Source organism: Lepus europaeus, chromosome 9 (genome assembly GCF_033115175.1).
Source record: "Lepus europaeus isolate LE1 chromosome 9, mLepTim1.pri, whole genome shotgun sequence".
Lineage (NCBI taxonomy): Eukaryota > Metazoa > Chordata > Mammalia > Lagomorpha > Leporidae > Lepus > Lepus europaeus.
This window is the reverse complement of record NC_084835.1, coordinates 95,479,988-95,505,326: the sequence shown is the minus strand read 5'-3', so window position 1 is coordinate 95,505,326 and position 25,339 is coordinate 95,479,988. Positions and strand designations below refer to the sequence as shown.

Sequence of the window (25,339 nt, the reverse complement as noted above, 5' to 3'; positions counted from 1 at the left end):
GAACAGGCGAAGACTGGGGCAGGGGCGGGCACTTGGTGCCACCGCTGAGATGCCCCTTGGGGCCACCGCGTCCCTTATCTGAATCCTGGCTTTGCTTCTGATTCCAGCCTCGTGCTACTGTGCACCCCGAGAGGCGGCAGGCAATCACTCAAGTAGTCGGGTAATTCCTGGCTCCTGGCTTCAGTGAACCAGCAGATGGAAGTTCTTTCTCTCTCTGTCTCTCCAATAAAGTGAGAAATCAATGGTTTGTTTTTTTAAAAATAGACTCAAGGCTTGGAGGCAGCAGGAGGCCTGTGAGGCAGGGTTGACGAGATAGGTCACTAGAAGTCGGTCAACAGATGGCTGGCGCCCTAGCAGCACTTTTTCCCCCGAGTGGCCGACGACCAGCACCAGCCGCAGCAGGGAGATTTCCCAGTATTCTCAGGGAAGATGGAGCCATGGAAGGACGGCCTGGGGACACTGGCCGTGGCGGTGGGCTAAGGGGAGGGGCAGAGCTGAAAACATGGATGAGGTGCAGATTTGCTTACGACGGATCCCTGGGTCCCTGTCCCTTAAAGCACCGGGACCAGAGGCTGGGGTGGGAACTCAGGTTGGCCACTGGGGAGAGTCCTGCTGGGTGTCTGTCACATCTGAGGATGGACTGCAAAAGTAAAGAACTGTTTCCAAAGCCGGTGCCGTGGCTCAGTAGGCTAATCCTCCGCCTTGCGGCGCCGGCACACCGGGTTCTAGTCCCGGTCAGGGCACCGATCCTGTCCCGGTTGCCCCTCTTCCAAGCCAGCTCTCTGCTGTGGCCAGGGAGTGCAGTGGAGGATGGCCCAAGTGCTTGGGCCCTGCACCCCATGGGAGACCAGGAGAAGCACCTGGCTCCTGCCATCGGATCAGCGCGGTGCACCGGCCGCAGCGCGCCGGCCGCGGCGGCCATTGGAGGGTGAACCAACGGCAAAAGGAAGACCTTGCTCTCTGTCTCTCTCTCACTGTCCACTCTGCCTGTCAAAAAAAAAAAAAAAAAAAAAAAAAAAAAAAAGAACTGTTCCCAAGAACTTCCCCTGAAACAAACAAAGATGGCCGGCTCGCAAGTAAGGAATACTCCAGGGAACTTCATCAGAACTTTATGGGGCCCAAGGGTGAGAAAATCTCCACTGTGTGCCTGAGGGCAAGAGTACATAAAACTGAAATTTAAGTGTTTTGTTGACAGCATGAAAGATTAATGAAAATATCTCCGATTTCCAAAACAAGACATGGTCCAAACGAATCCACTCTTCCAGAGGAACTGAGGCCAGGTCAGGGGCGATGCGTTTTTAAACAGACTCGAACTCTCTCTGCCAGGCTGAGTACTTGTGAGCCAGGTTCTTTGCAGACGGCTTGGTGTGTGCTAGGACGTCCAGAAAGTCAGCCGTGGTCACTGTGTCCAGCTGGATCCCAGCTAAATTGTTGTTCTCTAGAGAAAAACACAAAGGCAACACCACAGCAATCGGCTGGAATGCTCTTAGACAGTCTCTCAAGACACCGCGTAATCGTTAACACAGCAGGAGGCAAAACTGAAGGGGGCTTGGAAAAATTTAATGTGCAACTGAGTTGGCCTCCGAAGCCCAGACGAAAAATGTGACTGCTGTCGTTATCACAGTAATACTTAGTATTTATATAGTGCCTCTAATGGATCCAGCTCATCAGAGCGCGCCAGATAAATAAAAGGCTGAGCCCCAAGGAGGGTCTCATTTGTGGGCCAAGTGAAGAAGGAGTGGAGTGCATGAGGGAGGGGTGATTGGACCAAAGAACCTGTTGCAAGTGCAAAGGGCCAGCAAACGCAGGCGCCAGGCTCCACCTGCTGGTGAGAGTTGGATTTGTAAACGGGTTTCTCCCCCTAAGCACCCGCACAGTGCTCCCAACCATACCTGACTGGTGATTTTCCAGAGCACTGAAGATCTTCCGCACAGGCCGCATGGCCGCCTCCCTGCACACCAGCTTGATGTCAGAGCCCGAGTAGCCCTCAGTCTCCTGAAACAGCCACAGCCCAGCCACCGCTCAGCACGCTGGATGCCGGAGGCCCTCACATCCTCATAGGCAGGACCCAGGATCAGCACGAGGGCTTAGATCCTGTGCCTGTCACCCATGAATACTACAAAGGTTCCCAGACAGTGCTTAAGGAAGTGATCCTGCTAACATCCAGGGCACCTAAGCAGCTGGACGACAAGCAGCTCCCTGCCACCATCCAACTCGTAAGACACCGGTGCCCAGCTCCGAGGGTGATCAGACCAGATGGGCGTCCCTGTCGTACATATGGCCATGCCTCCCTTTGGGAACCTGAGGCCGAAAGAGGAGCTGCCCGGGGCGTTTGTGTGTGTAAAAGACTGACTTGATCGCAGTGACCCTTTGTGGCTCATCGCTACCCATTTTACACATGGAGAAGCTGAGGTTCTGAGAGTCAGTGACTTCCCTGAGGTCACACAGCCAGTAAGTGTCAGGGCCGTGACGTGGCCATTGGTTCTCTGCATCCGAACCCCACGCTGTTTCCATTAGCTCAGGTGTTTGCTGGCATGCACTCTTCCATGAAGAAGAGGTTCACTGCGCTGCCGGGGGACTTGGGTGTGTGTCTACGTGTCTCATGGAAGCAGCCCCTGAATGCGCTGCCAGGACCCTGGGCTCACACACACCTCCCCCGGGGCAGCTTGCCTGGCCCAGCACACTGTACTCCAGCTCTGCACGCAGCTCCAGGGCTCTGTTCTTGCTCACAGGGGGCAGCCAGTGGCGGATCATGGCGTGCCTGGCCTCCAGGCTGGGGAGATCAACCAGAATCCTCTTCTCCAGGCGGCGCAGCATCGCACAGTCCAGCTCCCTGCAGTCACAACAGAAACCAAGGAGCTGGGCGGGGCCGCGCACGCACTGCGGAAGCAGCCATGATACTGGAAGAAGCATTTAGCATGGCAGGAAGACTCGAGCACTTAACTGTCACTCTACGTCCATGTCTAAGCGCATAGGACGATGACGTCATGTTATTAGAAGAAAGAACTAGAGGGAAGGAGGCAGGGAGGAAATACATGGAGAAAAACACAACTCACAACCAAACGTCGGAGCTTCCTTACTGCCTTCATCACGGGGCGTTTCCTACCTCCGAATTACTGTACCTATCGCCAGTGGGACGTTCTGAGTGTGCTCCTTAGAGCTCTTTAAGGGTTCGAATTTCAAGCTCTCAGAGGGGAGGGAAGCATCGTTTGATTTTCTGGTGTAGAAATTAGGAGACACCTGTGGGTTGATGCAGTTCTCACGGAGATGGAGAACATCCGAGGTGTCTACTCGGCCTCATTTTGGCCGCATTTCCCTTGAAACTGAAAAGGTGGAAACATCCTTCCAGGAAACGTCTGAATCCTAAATCCAAGTGAGCAGATTTCTTCAAAGATTGTATTTTCTTCACCTACTATTCCTCTTTTGATTATAAATCCATCGTCCAGAGATGCCAAGCTACAAAAAGTTACCTTTTTTTTCTTTTTGCATTTGCCTTGTTCTTTACCACTCTCACCTCGTTGAGATGCATCTCACACCCCAGGTTCAGCCGTCTCTCCCTGTGCACAACTATGATGCCTCTCAAGGCCATGATTTATATTCCAGGCGCGGGGTCAAGGACAAGAAACAAAGTGCACCCCACAGCAGCACTTTCCGTGGTTCTCCACGTGGGCTCATCTGTGCTTCAAGTGGCTTCCCCCTCGCTCACACACAGTGCTGAGATGATGCCATCTCAGTTGTTCAATATTTGGAAAATCACCCCCTGCACATAACAAGGAAACCTTGCCTTTCATATCCAGGGGATGTTCTGATACTTGTGTTTCTAAGGATGAAATGAAAGACCCTTCATCATTTAGAGTTGGGGGATGAACAGTCACCTCTGCTTACTCCCAAAACCCTTCCACAAAAGCCAGGGCATCAGCAGAAGTCGGCTTGTGAAGAGCCCTGGCAGCTCTGCCAGCCAAGAGTTGGGTCACCGGAAATGGAACTGCCCTGGAGTCGAAGGACGCCCAGGTCAGAGCCACGGATCTTGCTGGCTCCAAGCTGAAGAGTCCTTCACTCGGCCCAGCTTCCAAGGTGACCACTGCTGCTGAGGGGATGGCCAAGTAGAGTCAGTAACATTACAGGCAGAACTGTAAATTTCCTGTTAGAGATGCCACCTGCCTTTACCTGGCCAGCTCTCCTCCCAGGCCAGCTGGGTAATGGAAGTCAACAGGGTGCCTTCCCCAAGGAGGTTCACACCTCCCTTAGGATGTACCCCATGTGAAGAGATAGATAGGTCTGGGGCTCATAATTGACAAGGCCTTAAAGCCCACCTGATTATTATCAAGCCCCTTCTGTCAGTTTCTATTTGCCTCTCAATTGGAGAACTTAGTTGTGTTTAGACAGCAGCTCTCTTAGGTTGTCCAGTAATGACTCTATCCTTTGTTCTAGATGCTGTGTAGCCCACTTGGGGGCCTCATTTCTTTATAATCATAGCCTCTACTCTTACATCAGTGGCTCTACTCCTGACCTGTGTGTATTGATGGTCCTCTCCCCCACTTAATGTTGTATGATTGTTCAGGATTTTCTCCACAAAGCCCTCTACCCGTGAAAGATGAGTGGCCTTTCTCCCAGTCTTGGTTGGGATCAGCTTTAAACCACATTCATCTAACAGTCTTCACAAGGGTCCAGAGACCTCCCCTCATTTCCTCTCCTCTATGAAATCCTCTCATTACTTGGTTAATGCCACTCTTAGGATCAATGGTTGCTATTCTCACCCTTTTATACTACAGTATCTGTTTAAGTGTTTACAGCAGGTGATAATGGAACGAACCAAGGCCTTCACCAGCTAGGAAATCAATCAAATGCTGCCACAGGGATATACCTGGCTCCCCACCCAGGAGATCGTGGTTGAGACATTGCCCCACACCAGCAGAGAGTACCTCATCGCCCCATGTCAGCAGGAAGTAGCTCTAAAGACAGATCATCGTTCCTCTGCCCCTGATTTTTGGGGCTGATGTAATCCCATACAACTCTTACTTTATAAAAAACAAAAGGGGGGAAAAAAACCCTTCCACAATGGTACTATTGGGTGCTTTTTTTTTTTTTTAATGACATGAGTAGAAGAATTGATTAACAACAGAAGTGTAAAAGCTAGACAGCACAGTGATGAGCTGCTCTCTAAGTCCACAGTAAAGAAACTATGATTTGACTTGCAGAACTCCCAAGACTTGGAGTTGTGGTATCTCATCTCTCTACAGGTGAGGATGAGGCTGGGTTGAAGATAAGGAGAGGCTGACGCTGGTAGAAGAAGCCACAGATTGGGGCTAGCATTGTGGCACAGCAGGTTATGCTTCTGCCTGTGATGTCAGCATCCCATATGGGCACTGACTGGTCCAGGACCCGGCCACTCCACTTCCAATCCAGCTCTGTGCTAATGTGCCTGAGAAAGCAGTGGAAGATGGGCCACGTCCTTGGGCCCTGCACCCATGCAAGAGACCTGGAAGAAGCTTCTGGCTCCTGGCTTTGTCCTGGCCCAGCCCTGGTTGTTGCAGGCATTTGGGGAGTGAACCAGTGGGTGGAAGACTTCCGTGTGTGTCTCTCCTCCTTGCTCTGTAACTCTGCCTTTCAAATAAAAATCTTAACAAAAAGAAACAACACAATTCCCCACCTCTAGTGGTCAGGGCACCACCTCTCCCACGCCCTGGCACAGGGCAAAACCAAGGGGCTCTGATCTGGAAACAGCAGGCGCACTGCAAATGGCGTGATGACGTGCAAGGTCTACTTCACCGAATGGCGACACACCGTTCTCTGCACCTAGAAAACCGGCAGCATGCTCTTGTCTCCAGGCGAAGACCTGACCCACCAAAGACAGCCCTGAAGACATTGCTGCTGGGAGTTGCCCAACACAGGGGTCCGCACGCGTGGAGCCCACCGTCGACAAGCTGTCCCCATGCACACAGAGCCTCCCGCGAGGTCTGGAGTATGCCTCTCGTAAACCTGAGCAGGCAGCCGAGGAAACCTACATCCGTGGAAAGATGATTACAGAGCCCGAAACAAGCAAATGGAAGCGAAAATCTTGATGGGAACAGGATTCTGCAGTGAAATGAGACTTGAAGATGAGTATTCCCAGAGACATACGAGAAAATTCTACATCCACGCAACAAGAACAAGATGCCATTTAAAAAGAGCAGTCACAGAAAAACAGACTACAAAGACTTGAGAAAAAAATGAACAAAGAAATTAAAACACAAGGAAAGTTCAGAAGATAAATCAGGAAATCTCCCAGAGAACAGGATAAGAAACAGTACATCTTTTATGTGAAGGGAGGAGAGAACTTGTACTTTGCTTGTGGCCCTGTCTAAATACTGATGGAGTTTGTGGACTCAAGAGGCTTCCATAGCCTTGGCAGCTCATGTCAAGAGCCTTGGGTGATCACTGACATCATACATAAGAGTGTCAATTGTTAAATCAACAACAGGAGTCACTGTGCACTAACTCCTCATGCAGGACCTCTGTACTCAATGAGTTTTATTCTGAGAGTTAACAGTAAAACTTGTTCTCAAAGATTGATTTTGTCTAGTCCTGGTCGGGGCGCTGAATTCTGTCCCGGTTGCCCCTCTTCCAGGCCAGCTCTCTGCTGTGGCCAGGGAGTGCAGTGGAGGATGGCCCAAGTGCTTGGGCCCTGCACCCCATGGGAAACCAGGAGAAGCACCTGGCTCCTGGCTTCGGATCAGCGCAATGAGCCGGCCGCAGCAGCCATTGGAGGGTGAACCAACGACAAAGGAAGACCTTTCTCTCTGTCTCTCACTCTCTCACTGTCCACTCTGCCTGTCAAAAAAAAAAGATTGATTTCATGTTAGTGTATGATGTGGATCATATTCTTGTCTCATAAGTTTTAGTTATGGCTAAGTGTCCAACTTCATTGCTTGTTTTCTTAGGTTGCTTCCTTAATTAATGATAAAACTCATTCTCAAGGACTTTCTTTTAATGTATTAAGTGGAAGATATTCTTATGTCTCACAAGTTATAGTTATGTCTAAGTGCTTGCAAAAGATGTATCATTCTTGGGTGCTTCTTTATAGTTACGTTTCTAGAAAGAAAAGTGAAATTAACTTGGAGATGCAATGATTTTGAACAGCCTTTGTCTTGACTGTTGAGGAACAGTTTTGTGTGTGTGTGTGTGTGTGTACAAATTGTTTAACTCTTTACTTAGTATGGAGTTGGTTTTCTGTGCATAAAGTTAATTAAAAATGGATCTTAGTGGAGAATGGGACTGGGAATGGGAGAGGGAGGAGAAGGTGTGGGAGTATGGGTGGGCGGGTGGGTACGGTGGGAAGAATCACTATATTCCTAAAGTTGTACTTATGAAATGTATGAAGTTTGTATTCCTTAAATAAAAGATTACTAAAAAATAAGGAAAGGAGAAAAAAAGTTTTTTAAAACTGATAACATGATGCCAGGAGAACCAACCAACAAACAATAGGAGCTCCAAAAGAAAAGAACAGGGAAACAGAATGAAATCAATGAAATAATTCAAGGGAGCTTTCCAGAATTACAGGAAACAATTTTCCGCATTTGAAATATTAATAAAAACTACTTCTTAAGTATCACTTACTAAGTGGCAGGCAGGAACTCTATCAGGCATTTTTTTTTTTTTAAGAGTTATTTGTTTATTTGAAAGGCAGAGTTACAAAGAGGGAAGGAGAGACAGAAAGAGAGCTTCCATCCACTGGTTCCCTCCCCAAATGGCCACAACGTCTGGAGCTGGGCTGATCCAAAGCCAGGAGCTTCCTCAGGGTCTCCCAGGTGGGTGCAGGGGCCCGAGCATTTGGGCTGTGTTTTGCTGCTTTCCCAGGAGCATCAGCAGGGAGCTGGATCAGAGGTGGAGCAGCCAGGACTCAAACCAGCACCCATATGGGATGCTGGTGCCGCAGGCGACAGTTGAACCCACTATGCCAGAGCACCAGCCCCCATTTCAAACATTTCATTTAACTCTCAGAACAATCCTATGAGACAGCTACTATTATTAACTTTTTTTTTTTAATTTGACAGATAGAGTTAGTGAGAGAGAGAGAGACAAAGAGAAAGGTCTTCCTTCTGTTGGTTCATCCCCCAAATAGCCATTATGGCCAGAACTATGCCGATCCAAACCCAGGAGCCAGGTGCTTCTTCCTGGTCTCCCACGCAGGTGCAGGGGCCCAGGCACTTGGGCCATCCTCCACTGCCTTCCCGGGCCACAGCAAAGAGCTGGACTGGAAGAGGAGCAGCCGGGACTAGAACCCAGCGCCCATATGGGATGCCAGCGCCGCAGGCGGAGGATTAACCATGAAAGCCACAGCGTCGGCCCCTATTATTAACTTTTGAAAATCAGGAAACTGGGGGCTGGCGCTGTGGTGTAGCAGGTTAACACCCTGGCCTGAAGCACTGGCATCCCATATAGGCACTGGTTCAAGACCCGGCTACTCCACTTCCAATCCAGCTCTCTGCTATGGCCTGGGAAAGCAGTAGAAGATGGCCCGAATCCTTGGGCCCCTGCGCCCGTGTGGGAGACCTGGAGGAAGCTCCTGGCTCCTGGCTTCAGATTGGCGTAGCTCCGGCCATTGCGGCCAGTTGGGGAGTGAACCATCGAATGGAAGACCTCTCTCTCTCTCTCTGCCTCTCCTCTCTCTGTGCAACTCTGACTTTCAAATAAATAAATAAATCTTCTAAAAAAAAATCAGGAAACTGAGGCACAGAGGGGTTCAATTAATTCCTGAGATCCGAAGGCAGTGAGTGGTGGCGCAGGATCTGAACGCAAATGGGAGGCTCTGGAGTCGTGCTGCAGGCACCACGCTCACGTCAGCCCAGGGGCTGCGGAGTGGACTCGCACGCCATGTCACGGTGAAATTCCAGAACTCTGAGAAGGAAGGAAGGGTCGTAAACCTTCCAGAAAGGAAGAAAGCAGGTGATACACAACACAGCAAGGCTAAGGACCCTCAACGAGATGTCAGATCTTCAAACAGAGCAGTGTCTTCACAGTTTTGAGGAAACATGATTCCCAGAGGAGAACTTTGTCCAACAGGAGCGAGCACAGCAAACAAAAGGCTCTGTGAGACCCAGGACACAGGGTCTGCCAGCGAGGGAGAAGGAAATCCCCAGGACAGACAGATGAGATCCCAGGGTCTCCTCCTCAGGCCCAGCACAGGGGACAAGCAGCTCGGCAGGGAGCTGGTAAGAAGGTTCTAGAACACACAGCTGCAGGAAGTCGGAGTCAGCATGGTGTGTCGGCATGCATTGAGCACTGACTAGGCAATCTTCAGAGATAGCGGGAGGAGAATTAGAGACGGAGGGGAGAAGAAAAGGAGAGGGGAGAGGGAGCTCTTTGAGTAAACACGTGAAACCATGACCCTCACCTTTCGGGAATGCAGTTCCTCGCTGTTCGCCAACTGCTGCTATGGGTATCGTGGCTGTTAACCCTCAGTGCACAGGAGTGAGTGAGGCAAGCTCCCTGCTTAAGTAACGAAAGGCAGGGACGGGGAAGCTGGGGCCTGAGGCTGGGTGCAGGAATGCTGAGCCTGTAAACGTCAAAGACAAGGCGAGACCGGATCCCAAGCCTGGAGCCCAGGACAGGAGGGAACAGGACTCACAGGAACAGCAGGGCTAGAGCAGCTTCGCGCTGTCTTCCCCAGGCGGTTCCTTGGCCCCGCCCCCCCTCCTGGGAAGGCAGGGTTCCTCTGTAGGGGTCCCTTCTGGTCGTCACCATCGCATGCAGAGTGACTTGCTTCTGAGAAGCAGCCCGAGCGGCCCAGGAAGTGGAGCCGGGAGCCCAGCCCTCGCTGCACACTTCGCTATTGATCAGCTAATGCCCTACAGCAAGAGATTCACCTGCAAACTGCTTGTGGGCACAGAGTAAGTGCAGCTCTGACAGCCGGACCTGATGGATGCCCTTTTAATGACATCAATAATAATAGAGACATACAAGGGAGGAAACAGGGGACAAATGGAATGTGCCCAAGAATCACTCTTGATATCAATATATGTATATAAAAAATTAACCTGTGGCACCCAGAGAAGATGCCCCTAGCTCCCGCACTTTGATCTTAAACCCAGTTTTTCTGTTCTCAGGTTGCCTTTCCTCTGGTTATTTGGTGTCTTCCATCACTCCAGAGGCCAGAACACCCCGCGCGTGCGAGACAAGATGTGAAACACAGAGAAAGCTCCCGGACCTCAGAGCTCGGCCCACTGCACTGGCGCCCACTGCTGGATGAAGGGCGCAGCGCTTGTTGGCCACCAGCACAGCTTACAGGGGCTCCAAGGCCCTGCACCTGCGTGCGTCAGCCTTCAGCTAACCTTCCCAAGGCCCTGGCCACTCTTTCTCTTTGGACCCTGTGGTCCCTGGGACAGAGACCGCTCCAGATTTTACAGTATTTTGGAAAACAAATGTAACCCAACTTTATTCCTTCAACAGTTACACTAAATCATGCTGACTATCGGGGTAGTGAGAAGAAAGCACACTTCAGTTTTGCTAGCAAAGTCATTGCAGTCCATCCATCAGCAGTGTGGAGTAAGTGGGCACGGCCACTTGGGGGCAGACAAAGGGGCGCCTATGGCTAACACATGGAAGGTTCCTTTGTCTTCCGCAGTGAGCCCGCCTCAGCGGACCCCTACCTACAACAGTCCCACTTGGGACAAATCAGTCTCTTGCCATTCCCCGAATCTGCTGTTACCATCCTCATTCTGAGTTTCCACTCGGGCCATTTCTTTGTAGGGAACGTCTACGCCTGTCAAAATCAAGCCACTTCCACAGGCCCACAGCGAGTACCGCATAAAGGCCTTGTCTTTGTCTCTTTTCATATCTGTCGTCAGAAATCGTCTCCTCTCTAGGAGGCTCCTTCCAAACGCTCGTGGAAATTGTAAATTTAGAGAGGTTTATTGGTTCAAGAAAATTTTAGAGCCCGCCTAGTTTTTTATACCATGCACTTTCCATGATGTCATTCTGTCCTCTTATCACCGAACAGCTAGGGTCAGGCCAGGCTGAAGCCAGGAGGCTGGAATCCAGTCCAGGAAATGGCAGGGACCCAAATACGTGGGCCATCGCCTGCTGCCTCCCAGGCTGCTCATTAGCAGGAAGCTGGATCAGAACTGGAGCGGCCACTCAGAAGCAGGCACTGGAATGTGAGATGTGCGCATCTCAACAGCAGAGCCAAATGCCTGCCCCTGCCCTGTTTACTGTCCATCCCACCCACCAGGCACTGGCCATCTCCTCATAGCTATCTGTGTTTATTTCTCAGCCTCTGTCTGTCAGATTGCCAGTTCCAGAGGCCAAGAATCACAGATCGTAAGTCTTACATTCTCCCTTTCCATAGAACAAAACAGGTGCTCAAGCAATGCTGCTCGGATGGAGGAAGGCACTTCAGGCGGGGAACTCCTGGCTCCATGTAAAATGGCCTTTTCTTAAGCCAGCAGTTACTGGCAGGGTTTGACTCTGGCTAAGCCGCTGCTCGGGACTCCCACAACCCATACTGAAGCGCCCGGGGTCAAGCTCTGACTCGGCTCCCAGCTCTAGCTTCCTGCTGCTGCACACCCTGGAGGCAGCAGGTGGCCTGAGTACCTAGGTCCCTGCCACCCTGTGGGAGACCTGGATGGAGTTCTTGGCTCCCTGCTTCAGCCTAGCCCAGGCCTGGCTGTTGTGGAAAATCAGCATTTTATAATCATTATTAATTCTACTTAACTAATCAACATCACTAATTCCACATCAACTTGCGCAATGGGAATAAAACGCTGTATTCTGGGGGCTGGTGCTGTGGCGTAGCTGGAAAATCTGCCTGGCTACAGTGCCAGCATCCCAGAGGGACACGGGTTCGAGTCCCAGCTGCTCCACTTCCAATCCCAGCTCCCTGCTAACGCGTCTGGGAAAGCGGTGGAAGATGGCCCCAATAAAACTGACTCCTGGCCTAGCCATTTGGGAAGTGAACCAGTGAATGGAGGATCTCTCTCTCTCTCTCTGCCTCTGCCTCTCTGTAAGTCTGATTTTCAAATAAAATAATTCATTTTAAGAAATCTTTTTAAAAAAAGAAAACTTTTTTCCCCTGTGACGGAAACCACGGAAACAAGGAGTTGCAGCGATGTCACCCAACCCAGCTGGCTGGCAGTGCCTCTGAAGACGACTTGGAAAATGCAGCCGCAGGGCATGCGCCTCCCACTCGGAGGCGTGGGCTCACAGGCACGAGAGCAGGAAGCAGCAGGAGAGTCTGGGCAGTCAGTGCACTTTGTGTCCTACTGATGCCTGTGGTAAGCGTATCATTTTTTTTTAATTTGGGAAAGGATTATTAGCATAACCATTTTTAAGATTTATTTATTTATTTGAGAGACAGAGTTACAGATAGGGGGAGAGACAAAGATTTCTCTTTGTCTGCTGGTTCACTCCCCAAATGGCTGCAATGGCTGGAGCTAGGCTCGTCTGAAGCCAGGAGCCAGGAGCTCTTTCCTGGTCTCCCACAGGGGTGCAGGGGCCCAAGGACTTGGACCATCTTCCACTGCTTTCCCAGGCCATAGCAGAGAGCTGGATTAGAAGTGGAGCAGCCGGGACTTGAACCAGTGCCCATATGGGATGCCGGCACTGCAGGTGGAGGCTTAACCTACAAGGCCACAGTGCCGGTCCCCCAACTATCATTTCTTTTAATGAAGAATGAAAACTTCTTCTAATTACTACAGAGAGGGTATTTTCTCTAACATTTTCCCATGAAGTAGGTCACCAATAATTGAGAAAAAATAAATACTAGGAGGGGCCAGTGCTCTGGCACAGCGGGTTAAACCTTATCCCATATGGACACCAGTTCCAGTCCTGGCTGCTCCATTTCTGATCCAGCTCCCTGCTAATGGCCTGGGAAAGCAGCAGAAGGTGCACCCATGTGGGAGACCTGGAAGAAGCTCCTGGCTCCTGGCTTCGGCTTGGCCCAGCCCTGGCTGTTGTGGCCATGTGGGGAGTTAACCAGCGGATGATAGATTCAACCTCTCTCTCTCTCCCCCTCTCTGCCTCTCCCTCTCTGTAACTCTTTGAAATAAATTAATTTTTAAAAAATAAATAAAAGGAAAAAACTGTTTCCATTAAAAAGAGTAACTGGCTACCCAGAACTCTCTTGTTAGAAAGCTTCGTTTTGTTTTTTTTTTTTTTTCCCCAAATTAACTTATTTATTTGAAAGGCACAGTTACAGGGTGGGTGTGGAAGGAGGAGAGACACAGAGAGAGGCCTTCCCTCTGCTGGTTCACTCCCCAAATGGCCTCAGCAGTGGAGCTGGGCTGATCCGAAGCCAGGAGCCAAAAAGTTCTTCTGGGTCTCCCACGTGGGTGCAGGGGCCCAAGCACTCGGGCCATTTTCTGCTGCTTGGAAAACCCCTTTAAAAGCTTGATTGAGGGGCCCGTGTTGTGGTGCACCAGGTTAAGCCGTTTGAGTCCCAGTTGCTCTGCCTCAGGTCCAGCTCCCTGCTAACGCGCCTGGGAAGGCAGCAAAAGATGGATCAGTGCATGGACCCCTGCGCCCACATGAGAGGCTCAGATGGAGCTCCTGGCTCCTGGCTTCAGCCTGGCCCAGACCAGGCTGTTGCAGCCATCTGGGGAGTGAACTAGAGGCCAAAGATCTATCTTGCTCCCCCCATCTCTCCCTCTCTGTCACTCTTTCAATATTTTATTTAAAAAGAAAAGAAAGCTCGACCTATGACAACAGTGTCCAAACAAGTCTGCAAGGAAACAGAGCTAAAAATGAAAAGAAAGTGTCAGGACCAAGCAGTTGAAGTTGAAGCTACGGCTGATGTGGGGGTGTCTGCCTCTTGGTTAAAAAAAGGGTCAGATTTTAAAGGCTTGGGGCTGGCGCAGAGGCGCAGCGGGTTAATGCTCTGGCGTGAAGTGCCGGCATCCCATATGGGCGCCGGTTCAAGTCCTGGCTGCTCCACTTCTGATCCAGCTCTCTGCTGTAACCTGGGAAAGCAGTAGAAGATGGTCCAGGTCCTTGGGCCCCTGCACCCGTGTGGGAGACCCGGAAGAAGCTCCTGGTTCCTGGCTTCGGATCAGTGCAGTTCCAGACGTTGTGGCCAACTGGGGAGTGAACCAGTGGATGGAAGACCTTTCTGTCTCTCTCTGCGTAACTCTGACTTTCAAGTAAAAATCGATGAATCTTAAAAAATAAAAAGGCTATGGGTGGGATAGTGCAGCAGGCCTTGGGCCCATCTGAGATGAGAGGTGGAGTCGAGGCCCATCCGGCAAAGCAGAAAGCCCTGTATTGTTGAGTGCCACTTGCCCGCTGTGTAAGAGCCAGTTAGGAAATCTGTCCAGTGGCAATGGAAGCCATCCAGAAAAATCTGCCTCCCGCTTGGCTTGGGGCCGGTTGTTTCTGATAACTCAGAACCTTGGGCTGACTCTCATTGGCATGGGACAAGAAATCCAAAGCTGAAAATTTAGCCCGATGTGGTCCAGATCCTGACACAGTGAAGCTTCTGTCTCTCCGGAGGAGCTCACGCAAGACACACACACACAGTGTGCTTCACAACCGTAAGTTCACCCCCTAAAATTCCAGACCACAGCCGCCAGAAATAGACTCCACTGACACGGCGCAAAATAGATTATGTTTTAGAAGCATAAGGAAATAAAAGAGAGGTAGGTGTTGTGGCATAGCAGGTGCTGGTTCGAGTTCCAGCTGCTCCACTTCCAATGCAGCTCCCTGCTATTGGCCTAGGAAAAGCAGCAGAGGATAGCCCAAGTGCTTGGGCCCCTGTACTCACGTGGGAGACCCAGACGAAGCTCACGGCTTCAGCCTGGTCCAGCCCTGGGTGTTGTGGTCATTTGGGGAGTGAACCAGCGGATGGAAGAGCCCTCTCTCTGTGTCTTCCTCTCTCTATGTATGTAACTCTTTCAAATAAATAAATAAATCTTTTTTAAAAAGAAAGAAAAAAAGGAACCAAAAAATACAAACAAGAGGCTGGTGCTGTACCTCTCTCTCTCTCTCTCTCTCTCTGTCTCTCTCTCTCTCTCTGCCTTTCAAATAAATAAATAAATATTATACACACACACACACACAAGACAGTTTCACTTCTTTTTTTTTTTTTTTTTGATAGGCAGAGTGGACAGTGAGAGAGAGACAGAGAGAAAGGTCTTCCTTTTGCCGTTGGTTCACCCTCCAATGGCCGCCGCGGTAGGCGCGCTGCTGCCGGCGCACCGCGCTGATCCGATGGCAGGAGCCAGGTGCTTCTTCTGGTCTCCCATGGGGTGCAGGGCCCAAGCACTTGGGCCATCCTCCACTACACTCCCGGGCCACAGCAGAGAGCTGGCCTGGAAGAGGGGCAACCGGGACAGGATCGGTGCCCCGACCGGGACTAGAACCCGGTGTGCCGGCGCCGCAAGGCGGAGGATTAGCCTAGTGAGCCGCGGCGCCGGCCAAGACAGTTTCACTTCTGGCAAAGACACAGTAGCCCGTTCCTCTCTATTTCACGCTCTCACAACTGAAATCCCCTGGATATAGTACAACAGGTAAACGTAGGGCGACACTGAAGGGCAGGCTGGCCGGCGACCTCAGGCCTGGAGGAGTGACACGGCCGGGAGCCCTCAGGCTTTCTTTTGAGCCTCCCGTCCAGCTCCACAGCTGCTAACATGCTGACTCCACACAGTGGACGGGGCAGAGGGAATCTATCGGAGTGGGAAGGATCTTTGGTAACACCAACTACTGCAGCCAAACACCAAAGAATGAACCACCTCCCTGCCCAGAGTATCCAGGGGGCCGCGCTAGGAGCCGAATCCTGGCAGTGGGAAGGGGCGTGGTCCACAGCTAGCACCACAGCAAAAACCCCCTGGAAAAAGGAAAGTTAACTAAGGTATGGCACACTCATGCAATGGGATTCAGCGCGCAACTGCGCGTAGCATTTCAAAGTCGTCCAAGTAAGCCAAGAACTAAAAACAGGCCATAGAACATAGCCACAGGACACCTTTTTTTCGCTGTGTCACACTCACATGCAAAAGAGATTTCCATCATTTTTCAGAGTGCACTTACAAGGGACTATTCACTTCCCAACAATAGTAAAGCCTAAGAAATACGATTTTCAGAGTGAACACGTATGACTTCGCCAAAGAGCCAGGCAGTAAAATATTTTCCCTCTTGCAGAAAAAATATCACTGGGGAAGAATTCACAGGCAGCAAATAACAAATAATCAAACCATCTTCCTCGGAAGGGTAGATCCAAGGAGAATACTTGTGTCACAGAGCTGGAATTATGCATATTTTTCTAGCTCTCAAATTTTTCTATAAAAGATATAATAACTTTGTAATTTAAAAAATTTTTGTTCCAAGTTTATGATTTGTGTATCAACCTGTACCTTGTGAAGAAGAAAAAGCAATGCCAAAGTGGGCCAGGTTGGAAGCTGTTTATGTCTGATGGAATCAAACAGACTGAGTGAGGTGTGAATGACCCTAGGACAAGGTGACGACTTAGCAAACCTCCTGTCGCCACCACGCACCTGCCCCGCAGGACCTACCCGATCCTGCGGAACACATTTCCTTCCTGGTGTAAACCGCATGTGGAGGTCATGGCTTGACATCGTGTGTGGGGTGGTGAAGCTCTGTGCAGAAAGCATCAATTTCAAGCAAAACGATTTGACCACCGGTAGGCACAAAAATACTTAGAAAGATAAAAAGCCTGCAAATATGACTGAATGTAATTGCAACAGAAGATGCATTCATCAGACTGGAGTGAGTTAATGTAAGCCAATGTCTCCCGCAGGGTTTTCAGATCAAACACTGGTTTTGTGAGATTCTCCTTGAGTCAATGACTCTGGGATCTGGTGAGTGTGGAAAGCCATGCTTTATCTTTTTGATGTTTTAAGAGTCGTGATGCACAATAGTGTCTTAGTGAGAAGCCCTGCCGGGGGGGCAAACCAGCTGAACTGTCTTTAACTTAGTCTCTCTTGAACCTATGAGACCAGGAGGTCCCGTTTTTGCATAAGGCTTACTGACCCGTGGCGGGTTGCCTTTGGAGAAATGCCCAAGGCCCAAGGCTCAAAGGAAGGACCTGAGAGAACACAGCTTCTCCCTGGAGCCCGGGAATGCTTGCAGTCACTGTGGCAAACCTCTGGGGTTATGCCTGCTGATCTCTGCCATCTCAGGCACACATTTCTGCAGGAATATCACCCAGAGGGGAGGGAGATCATATGGAAAGAAGTCGGTTTATATGGGGGATGGAACGACAGGTGAGTTAGCGTGTGCCCCGGGGCGTGGCAAATTTGGCTGTGATTTATTGCTTCCCACTTGCCCTCTGGGAGATGCTACGGACCAGGGCAGGTGCTCTTGGGAGGAGAGTGCTGAGTGCACAGCTACATGCCACCCCACTGCTGTACGGGGAGAGTGACTGCCCCCTTGCGGCAGAATGCAGGGCCCTAGGGAAACTGCTGGGTTCACACGCAGTCAAGGATCCTCCCCAGCTACCAGCTCTGATGCTATCAGCGAGACTACACTAACCACAAACAATTTCTTTGCATCCGGTCTTCACATAGGTTGGCATGGTTTCGTCCCTTCCGCCAGCAGGACAGACTACTTGAATCAGGTAAGTCTACTCCCCTCATCTAAAGATTCAGAAGCCAAGGAAAAGGTCTGACCAAATATCTTGATAGGCCGGCGCTATGGCTCACTGGGCTAATCCTCCGCCTGCGGCGCCAGCACACCGGGTTCTAGTCCTGGTCAGGGTGCCAGTTCTGTCCCGGTTGCTCCTCTTCCAGTCCAGCTCTCTGCTGTGGCCTGGGAAGTCAGTGGAGGATGGCCCAGGTACTTGGGCCCTGCACCTATGTGAGAGACCAGGGGGAGGCACCTGGCTCCTGGCTTCGGATCGGTGCAGCACGCCGGCCGTAGTGGCCATTTGGGGGGTGAACCAACAGAAGGAAGACCTTTCAAAAATAAAATTTAAAAAAAATACTCTTTATAAAAACACACTCTCCTCACAGGGCTTGGCAGTGTGTACCAGGGGGACTTGAAAAGCCATTAAACCCTTTGAGATGGTAATCTGACATCCAGAAACCTGTCCTTAGGAAATAACTGGAATTCTAGTCAAAGATGTTTGTGCAATGAAGTTCATTTCTGTTTTATTTAAAATAGAGGAAGTTTGGGAGCATTGTATATGCCCAACAGAAAGGGAGTGATTAATTATGGCCTATTCACGTGTGACAGCTTTGGCCAGCCATTACAAAATTCAATTTTCAAGGATTATTGAGTGTTCGTACTGTAATACTAAGTCAGGGAAGGCGGACACCAATGGCACTACAAAACAATAGATCCTTTATGGAGGGAAATTTGGCAGTCTCCACCACAATTTCACGCACACGAACCCTCTGACCCACCAGCTCTGCTCTGGCAACCTACTCCTAAGATACCCTCATAAATGCCCGAGGTACCATACACACACTATTATTCATTGCAGCACTATTCTTAGTAGCAAGAGTAAGAACAACCCAAATGCCTGTCCAGGTGACTGGTGGGGTAAATGATCACAGACTCCAAATGGATCAGTAGGCAACTCTAAAGGGAGGAAGGTAGAACTTCATGGACTTACTTGGAAAGAGCTCAAGGACATTTTGCTAACAGAAAAAAAAGTCAAGATAGGGAACGATTTATGTAATTTGTCAACTTTATGTAATTTGTGTTAGAAACCAAATTTAGTTTTTCTATGAGGTTCTTTAAAAAAAAAAAAACAACTTTGAGAGCTCAGCAGCAGAACACGTGACAGCTTCTCTCTATATAATGGCTGTCAATTCCTTCCATGAGTCCAGTGACCGATCATTTATCCACCAATCATCTAGTGGTGGGCATTTGGGTTATTCCTACTCTTTAGCTATTAAAAACAGTGATGCAATGCGTAACAGACTGCGTCACTTTGTGTGTTTGCTGGTGTATCTTTGGGGCTAGGTTCTTCAAAGTAGACTAGCTGGGCCAGAGGGCTGCTGTGCACACAGTTGTGGTAGAGGCTGCCAAGTTTTACACCCAAGGCCATCTGTCAACAGCTGGAGACAGATTTTGGTTGTCACCACCTGGCAAGCGATGCTCCTTGCATCTAATGAGTCCCGATCGAGGATCCTGCTGAATGTCCTACAATGCACAGCCCAGACCCCATAACACAGAATTATCAGGTCCAAATTACAGTAGTACTGAGGTTGAGAAACCTTATATTAACCCTTTCTTCTAAGTTAGACTAAGGCTGGACCATTTTCCTCATCAGAATATTACTGTCACGATAGTATTTGCATTAATACTGAGAACATCTTTATAAACACAAATATAAAATATATGTGCAGTGGCAAAAATGAGTATTAGTTAATGTTAAGAACTAAGATCTTCACAATGAAGGATATATATATATAAGATCAAATGACTTAAATAAAACACATAATCTTAAATTTGAATGGGAAATACTACCATGAACTCATTATTTGCCCGTTTTTAAAACTATGTGTTTGCTACCTCTATCCAATCAAAAGACCAAGGAGCAATGTGCAAGGTGCACCCTTGGTCATGGGACTGTGATCTCTAAATATCGTTAAGTATCCATTAAAGGGGACCAAGGTCTTGGGAATAGGGACCACTTCCAGGTCTATAGCACAATGTGCAGCTGAACGCGGATCACCTTGCACAAATAACAAGGAAGTTTAGCCCAGGAAATAGAACCCCACGTTGGGCTTATATTATTACATTAGAAGAGTAAAATGACTATTGAAAGGATGAAGAATTTATGCCCTAACAAGCTGGACTCTGGATCTGTACTGTCCAGTACAGTAGCCACTGACCACATGTGACTACTGGGCACTTGACATGTGGTTAACCTGAACTGAAATGTGCTGTGAAGGCAAAATCCACACTGGGTTTCATTTCTAGTATGAAAAATAGAAAGTAAAATGTGGGGTGGTTTGTATAATGATTATGTACTGAAAGGACATTTGGCTCTCCTAGGTTAAGTAAAATAAATGATTAAAATTAATTTTCCCTATTTCTGTTTGCCTTTTCTTGATTCAGTGCTAGAAAATGTGACAGTTTACGTGTGTTTTGCGTTATGTTTCCATTAAATAATGCTGCCACTGAAGAACAAGTACGTGGTCTTCTGAAAGGCTTCGGACTTGGAGAGTGAGATGAGCAGAAAAGTTTAGAGAGAAAGAGGAACGAAAAAGAAAGAAATGGAGGGAAAAGGGGATAGGGAAAAAGAGAGAAGAGAAAGAATAAGAAGGCAGGAGGCAGAGAGGGAGGGAGAAAATTGTCCAAATTGAAATGAAGTCACTTGTGTCAAGTCCTAAGCAAAAGCAGAATAAAACAGCTGAGAGATTGCAAAGGAGAGGAATCGCACACATATATGCCTGCTAACACAAACTATTCACAGGGGGCCAACTCTGTGGCGTGGTAGGTTAAGCCTACACCTGCAGCGCCAGCATCCCATATGTGTGCTGGTTCGAGACCTGGCTGCTCCACTTCTGATCCAGCTCTCTGCTATGGCCTGGGAAAGCAGTAGAGGATGGCCCAAGTGCTTGGGCCCCTGCACCCACATGGGAGACCCAGAGAGAGCTCCTGGCTTCAGATCAGTGCAGCTCAGGTTGTTGCGGCCATTTGAAGAGCGAACCAGCAAATGGAAGACCTCTCTCTGTAATTATGCCTCTCAAATAAATAAATAAACCTTAAAAAAAAAAACTATTCACAAAAGACCACAATCTTACACAAAAGCCACCACAAGTTCACCCAAGAGCCGCCCAGATAGGAAGTCTGCCTAGCAACACGCCGTGTGACCTTACGCAGATGCCACCCTTGCTGTCGGTCTTTGTGGCCAAGGATTATTGTATAAAAGTAACGTTCATAATCTTCCTCATTTTGTCTTTAAATTTTTCCCCTTGCCTCAACCCCTTTGAACATGCACAGTTGACTAAGGCACGCGCACTCCTGTTGGGTGCTGTTTACCTAATAAGCATTCATTTCTGAGGAGTCTTTCGCGATATGATATTTAGGTTGACAGAAGAACTAGTGGCCACAGAGTGTGAAAAAATGTTTATGAATACTAAATCTGGTAGAAGGCTTATATCCAGAATATATTTTAAACTTCTGTAATTCAATACCACGAAGAACTTTTTAAATGGGCAAAGGATTTGAAAAGACATTTCTCCCAAGAATATATGCAATTAGCCAACAACTATATGAAAAGATGCTCAATGTCTTTAGTTACCATAGAAATAGTGCAAATTAAAATCACAAGACACCACTTCTCAATCCACTTGGATAACTAGGCCATAATCAAAAAGATACATAATACCAGGTGTTGGCAAGACTGTGGAGAAATTGGAACCCTCGAATCGGCAAGATGGCGGAATAGGCAGGGAGCACACTTAGTCCGGGGGGGAGAGAAAGTATAAGTGGAGATACTGCAGGGTCAAGGAAGAGTAGGGGATGAAACAGCAGAGGAAACTCTTCCAGAACTAGTGATTCACAGTGGACCTGCGTGGAGAGCGTGGGAGCCCAAGTTCGGGACACCAGCGGCAGACTCAACGCACCAGCGCTGGAACGCGAGGTGAGCCGAACCTCCATAGCCCGAGATACCAGCAGGCAAGCGGAAAGAGGAGGCTAGAGGGAACGAGGCTTGAAACTCCGTGGGGAAAAGTTCACCAGGCTAACTAGAAGAGAGAGAAAAAAAAAATAAAAAAAGTGACTGATACGGACACAAGTTTCTCTCTCTCTGCTCACCTCTCAAAGGCAAGCAAGACAGAGCAGGCGCCATTTTGGACATACGTCATAAGCAGGGCGACCTCAGGTCTGCACCAGCCCTGAGCCTAGCAGAAAAACCTGACTCTGTGGGGCGGGGTGAAATAACAGGAGATTAGCATCTAACTTGGCAACCCAGTGGGAGACTGCAGGAGAATTGGAGCCCACACTGAGGGCAGCAGAGATTCCCTGTGTGGTCCTTGGGAAAGAGCTTCCGATCTCTGGCTCCTGTGGGTATATCATTTGCCTGCTAACTACCTCCAATTACGTTCAGCTGTGCGGAATTACTTCCCTTTTAAATCAAAAAAAGAAAGAGAGATTTACCACACCTAACCTGGGAGTGTCATCCTTGACACACCCTCAACCCTGAGGAACCAAACACAGCTCTCAGTCCACACTCATCTCAAGCCTCTAAGGCTCCACTGAAAGCAGGCAGTCCACTTAATATAGAGCCATAGTGTAACAAGAAAAAACACCACAGTGAAGAAACCAAATATCTCCAACATGCCAAACAACAAACGCAAAAACCAAGCTAACAAGAACAAGGAAGAAACTATGACGCCCCCAAATGAAAAAGACACCCCAATTCAAGATTATGAAGATGATGAGATCGAAGAAATGCAAGAAGCAGATCTCAAAAAATTGATAAGAACATTAAGAAGTTTTCAAAAACAAATTCTTGAACTACAGAAATCCTTCATGGACAAGATAGAAAATCTCTCTCGTGAAAGTGAAATATTAAGGAGGAATCAAAATGAAATGAAACAACTAGTGGAACAAGAAACTCTGATAGTGACTAGAAATCATAATGAAATGAAGAGTTCAATAGATCAAATGACAAACACATTAGAGAGCCTTAAAAACAGAATGGGCGAAGCAGAAAAGAGAATATCAGACTTAGAAGACAGAGAACAGGAAAGGAAACAGGCAAACCAAAGAAAAGAAGAAGAAATTAGAAATCTAAAAAATATTGTCGGGAATCTACAGGATACTATTAAAAAACCCAACATTCGGGTTCTAGGAGTTCCTGAAGGCATGGAGAGGGAGAAAGGATTAGAAGGCATTTTCAGTGAGATACTAGCAGAAAATTTCCCAGGTTTGGAGAAGGACAGAGGCATCTTAGTACAGGAAGCTTATAGAACCCCTAATAAACATGACCAAAAGAGATCCTCACCACGACATGTTGTAATCAAACTCACCACAGTGAAACATAAAGAAAAGATCCTAAAAGGTGCAAGAGAGAAACGTCAGATCACTCTTAGAGGATCTCCAATTAGACTCACAGCAGACTTCTCATCAGAAACCCTACAAGCTAGAAGGGAATGGCGAGACATAGCCCAGGTACTAAGAGAGAAAAACTGCCAGCCCAGAATACTATATCCTGCAAAGCTCTCCTTTGTGAATGAAGGTGAAATTAAGACTTTTCATAGCAAACAGAAACTGAAAGAATTTGTTGCCACTCATCCTGCCCTGCAAAAGATGCTTAAAGATGTCTTACACACAGAAACACAGAAACATGGTCACCAATATGAAAGAAGGTAAAGGAAGGAAACCTCACAGCAAAAGATCACAGGAAGCTCAATTTCTCTTTGACATAGAATTAAACTCTGATGCTCTGTTAAAGCAATGTGTTAAAGTAATCTATTATGTTCTCTTGATGTCTGTTAAATTCTAATTGTTCAAAAACAGCTGAACTTTTATTAAGAGCTATGGGTTATTTAAATATGTGCTTTTTTCAAAAATTTGAATAATCACCTTGTAACAATGATCAAATTTGGTCTATGTTATGTCATGATTTTAAGAAATCTTATTTCAACCAGATATTTTGGATTTTGAGCCTTCTTGGCATTCTTGACAGGCATTCAAAAAATCAAAGTTTCAAACAATCTGGTCTCTAAAATTTCCAGTAAATCCTGGACTTTGGTTTTTCCAGTTTGGGCCCAACTGAAAAAATCGAAGGACCTATGTCTCTCATCTTATAGAGACACCAACTAATCAGTCTATTTGGAGTATATTAGAAGGACTGTCAAGATGTGATGTGGTACCAGACTTTAAGTTTCTATAATGGAAAATGCTATTAATACAAATGTTTGAGAATTAAAAAGTCTAATGATCTTGTGTTACTAGACATGATAGTTATCTTAATGAGAAAGCCCCAGAGGCTTAAAGGGTTAAATACTTGTAAAATCCTACAGGTGCTTTCAAAAATACTGTGAAGTAAGCAAGTGCCTCTTGTTGGTTGATGAGTTTATAATTTTAAACATGGCGACTTAAAGTCTTTTGTCATCCACAGTTATATATGATCTGCTGCTCATAAAACTAAAGCGTTGTTGGTCCTGTGTTTAGCTGTCCTCCTATAGGTTCCTATGGACTTTTTCCAGCCACTTTTATTGTATTCAGTACTTTGGGATGGCTCTGTAAACAGATGAAGCCAATAATGTATTAACAGTACCAACTGAGAGAAAGTATGGTTAACTGAGGTTACTAAAAAGAAAAAGCAATTCAAATCAATTGGCAATCTACAAAAAGAGTTAAAGATTTTAAAAGCTATTATTAAAATTGCTATATTGGTCTATTATGCTATATTATATGTGTGTACATATTGTATGTCCACAAGGGGAAATTTTATTAAGAGTTTTATTTTAAATGGCTTATAGATAAGATTGTCCATAAATTTAAGCTGCTAAAATCAATCAAAGATACATTTTAATTTGTGGGACCTGAATCTGTGTATCATATGTTTTAGACTTGTTGGTAGAAAGAAACTAAAAACATTTTAGATGGTTGTGCTTAAGTTTACTGGCTAAACAAACTACACCATGTTAGATATTTAAGAGGTGTTTTCAAATACATGATTCTTAAAATTTATAGAAGGCATTGGACCTTCTGGTAAATGTTTTCTTAAGTTGTTATCTAATGGTTGAAACGGTTTGCTAAGTATTCATGTGATATTGCTATTGTCAGCAAGCGATCTAGGACTTGCTCCCTCATTTCTCTATTCTAAGCCCAACTTGTTCTTTCATTTCTCTATTCTCTTCAAGGTAGGAAACTAATTCTATTATGAAGGAATCAGTAGGATGCACAATTTAATCTTTAGACCTTATAAAAGAGATGGCTAACATTTTTCTGCAATAGCATAGCCAAAATAAGAACTTAAATAATAATCTCATAGCTAGATTCACTTCGCCATCAGCGAAGTATACAGTAAGTAGAAAAAACCTCCCTTTCAGACCAAAGGGAAAGAAAGTTTTAAAGTGAGAATATAATTTTCCTCATGGGCATTGTCTACCTTAGAAAAACTACTACAGAACATGCCTGTGACTATAGACTTGTAGTTCAGGCCACCGAAGATTAGAGATGGGAAACGGGCACTCCCTTGACTTGCATCCTCTGGTCTGCTTTAACACAAACCAGGAGGAAAAGAAAGCTCGGCATCAGAAGCAATGGGTGGCAGGCCTATTAATGGCTGATCTGTACAGTGATCTGCCCTCAAGGAGACCCAACAGGCCAGTCCACTGCAGTGGCTTTCATTGTGGTAAGCCTGGGCTTCAGCAGAAGTCAGCTTGTGAAGAGCCCTGGCAGCTCTGCCAAGAGTTGGATCACTGGAAATGGACCTGCCCTG

The 25,339-nt window shown here is 47.6% G+C and overlaps 1 protein-coding gene across 1 annotated transcript in view; it reads right to left on the bottom strand.

The window, feature by feature from the left end:
- Positions 1–1,106: 1,106 nt before the first annotated feature.
- KATNAL2 (katanin catalytic subunit A1 like 2) overlaps positions 1,107–25,339 on the bottom strand; it is a 101,486-nt gene continuing 77,253 nt past the window's right edge. Inside the window, exons 14-16 of the mRNA XM_062200275.1 lie at positions 2,671–2,833; positions 1,893–1,995; positions 1,107–1,438 (exon numbers count right to left, since the gene is read on the bottom strand). Of these exons, the coding sequence (XP_062056259.1) occupies positions 1,299–1,438; positions 1,893–1,995; positions 2,671–2,833 (406 nt within the window). The 3' untranslated portion in view covers positions 1,107–1,298. The remainder of the gene's footprint in view (positions 1,439–1,892; positions 1,996–2,670; positions 2,834–25,339) is intronic.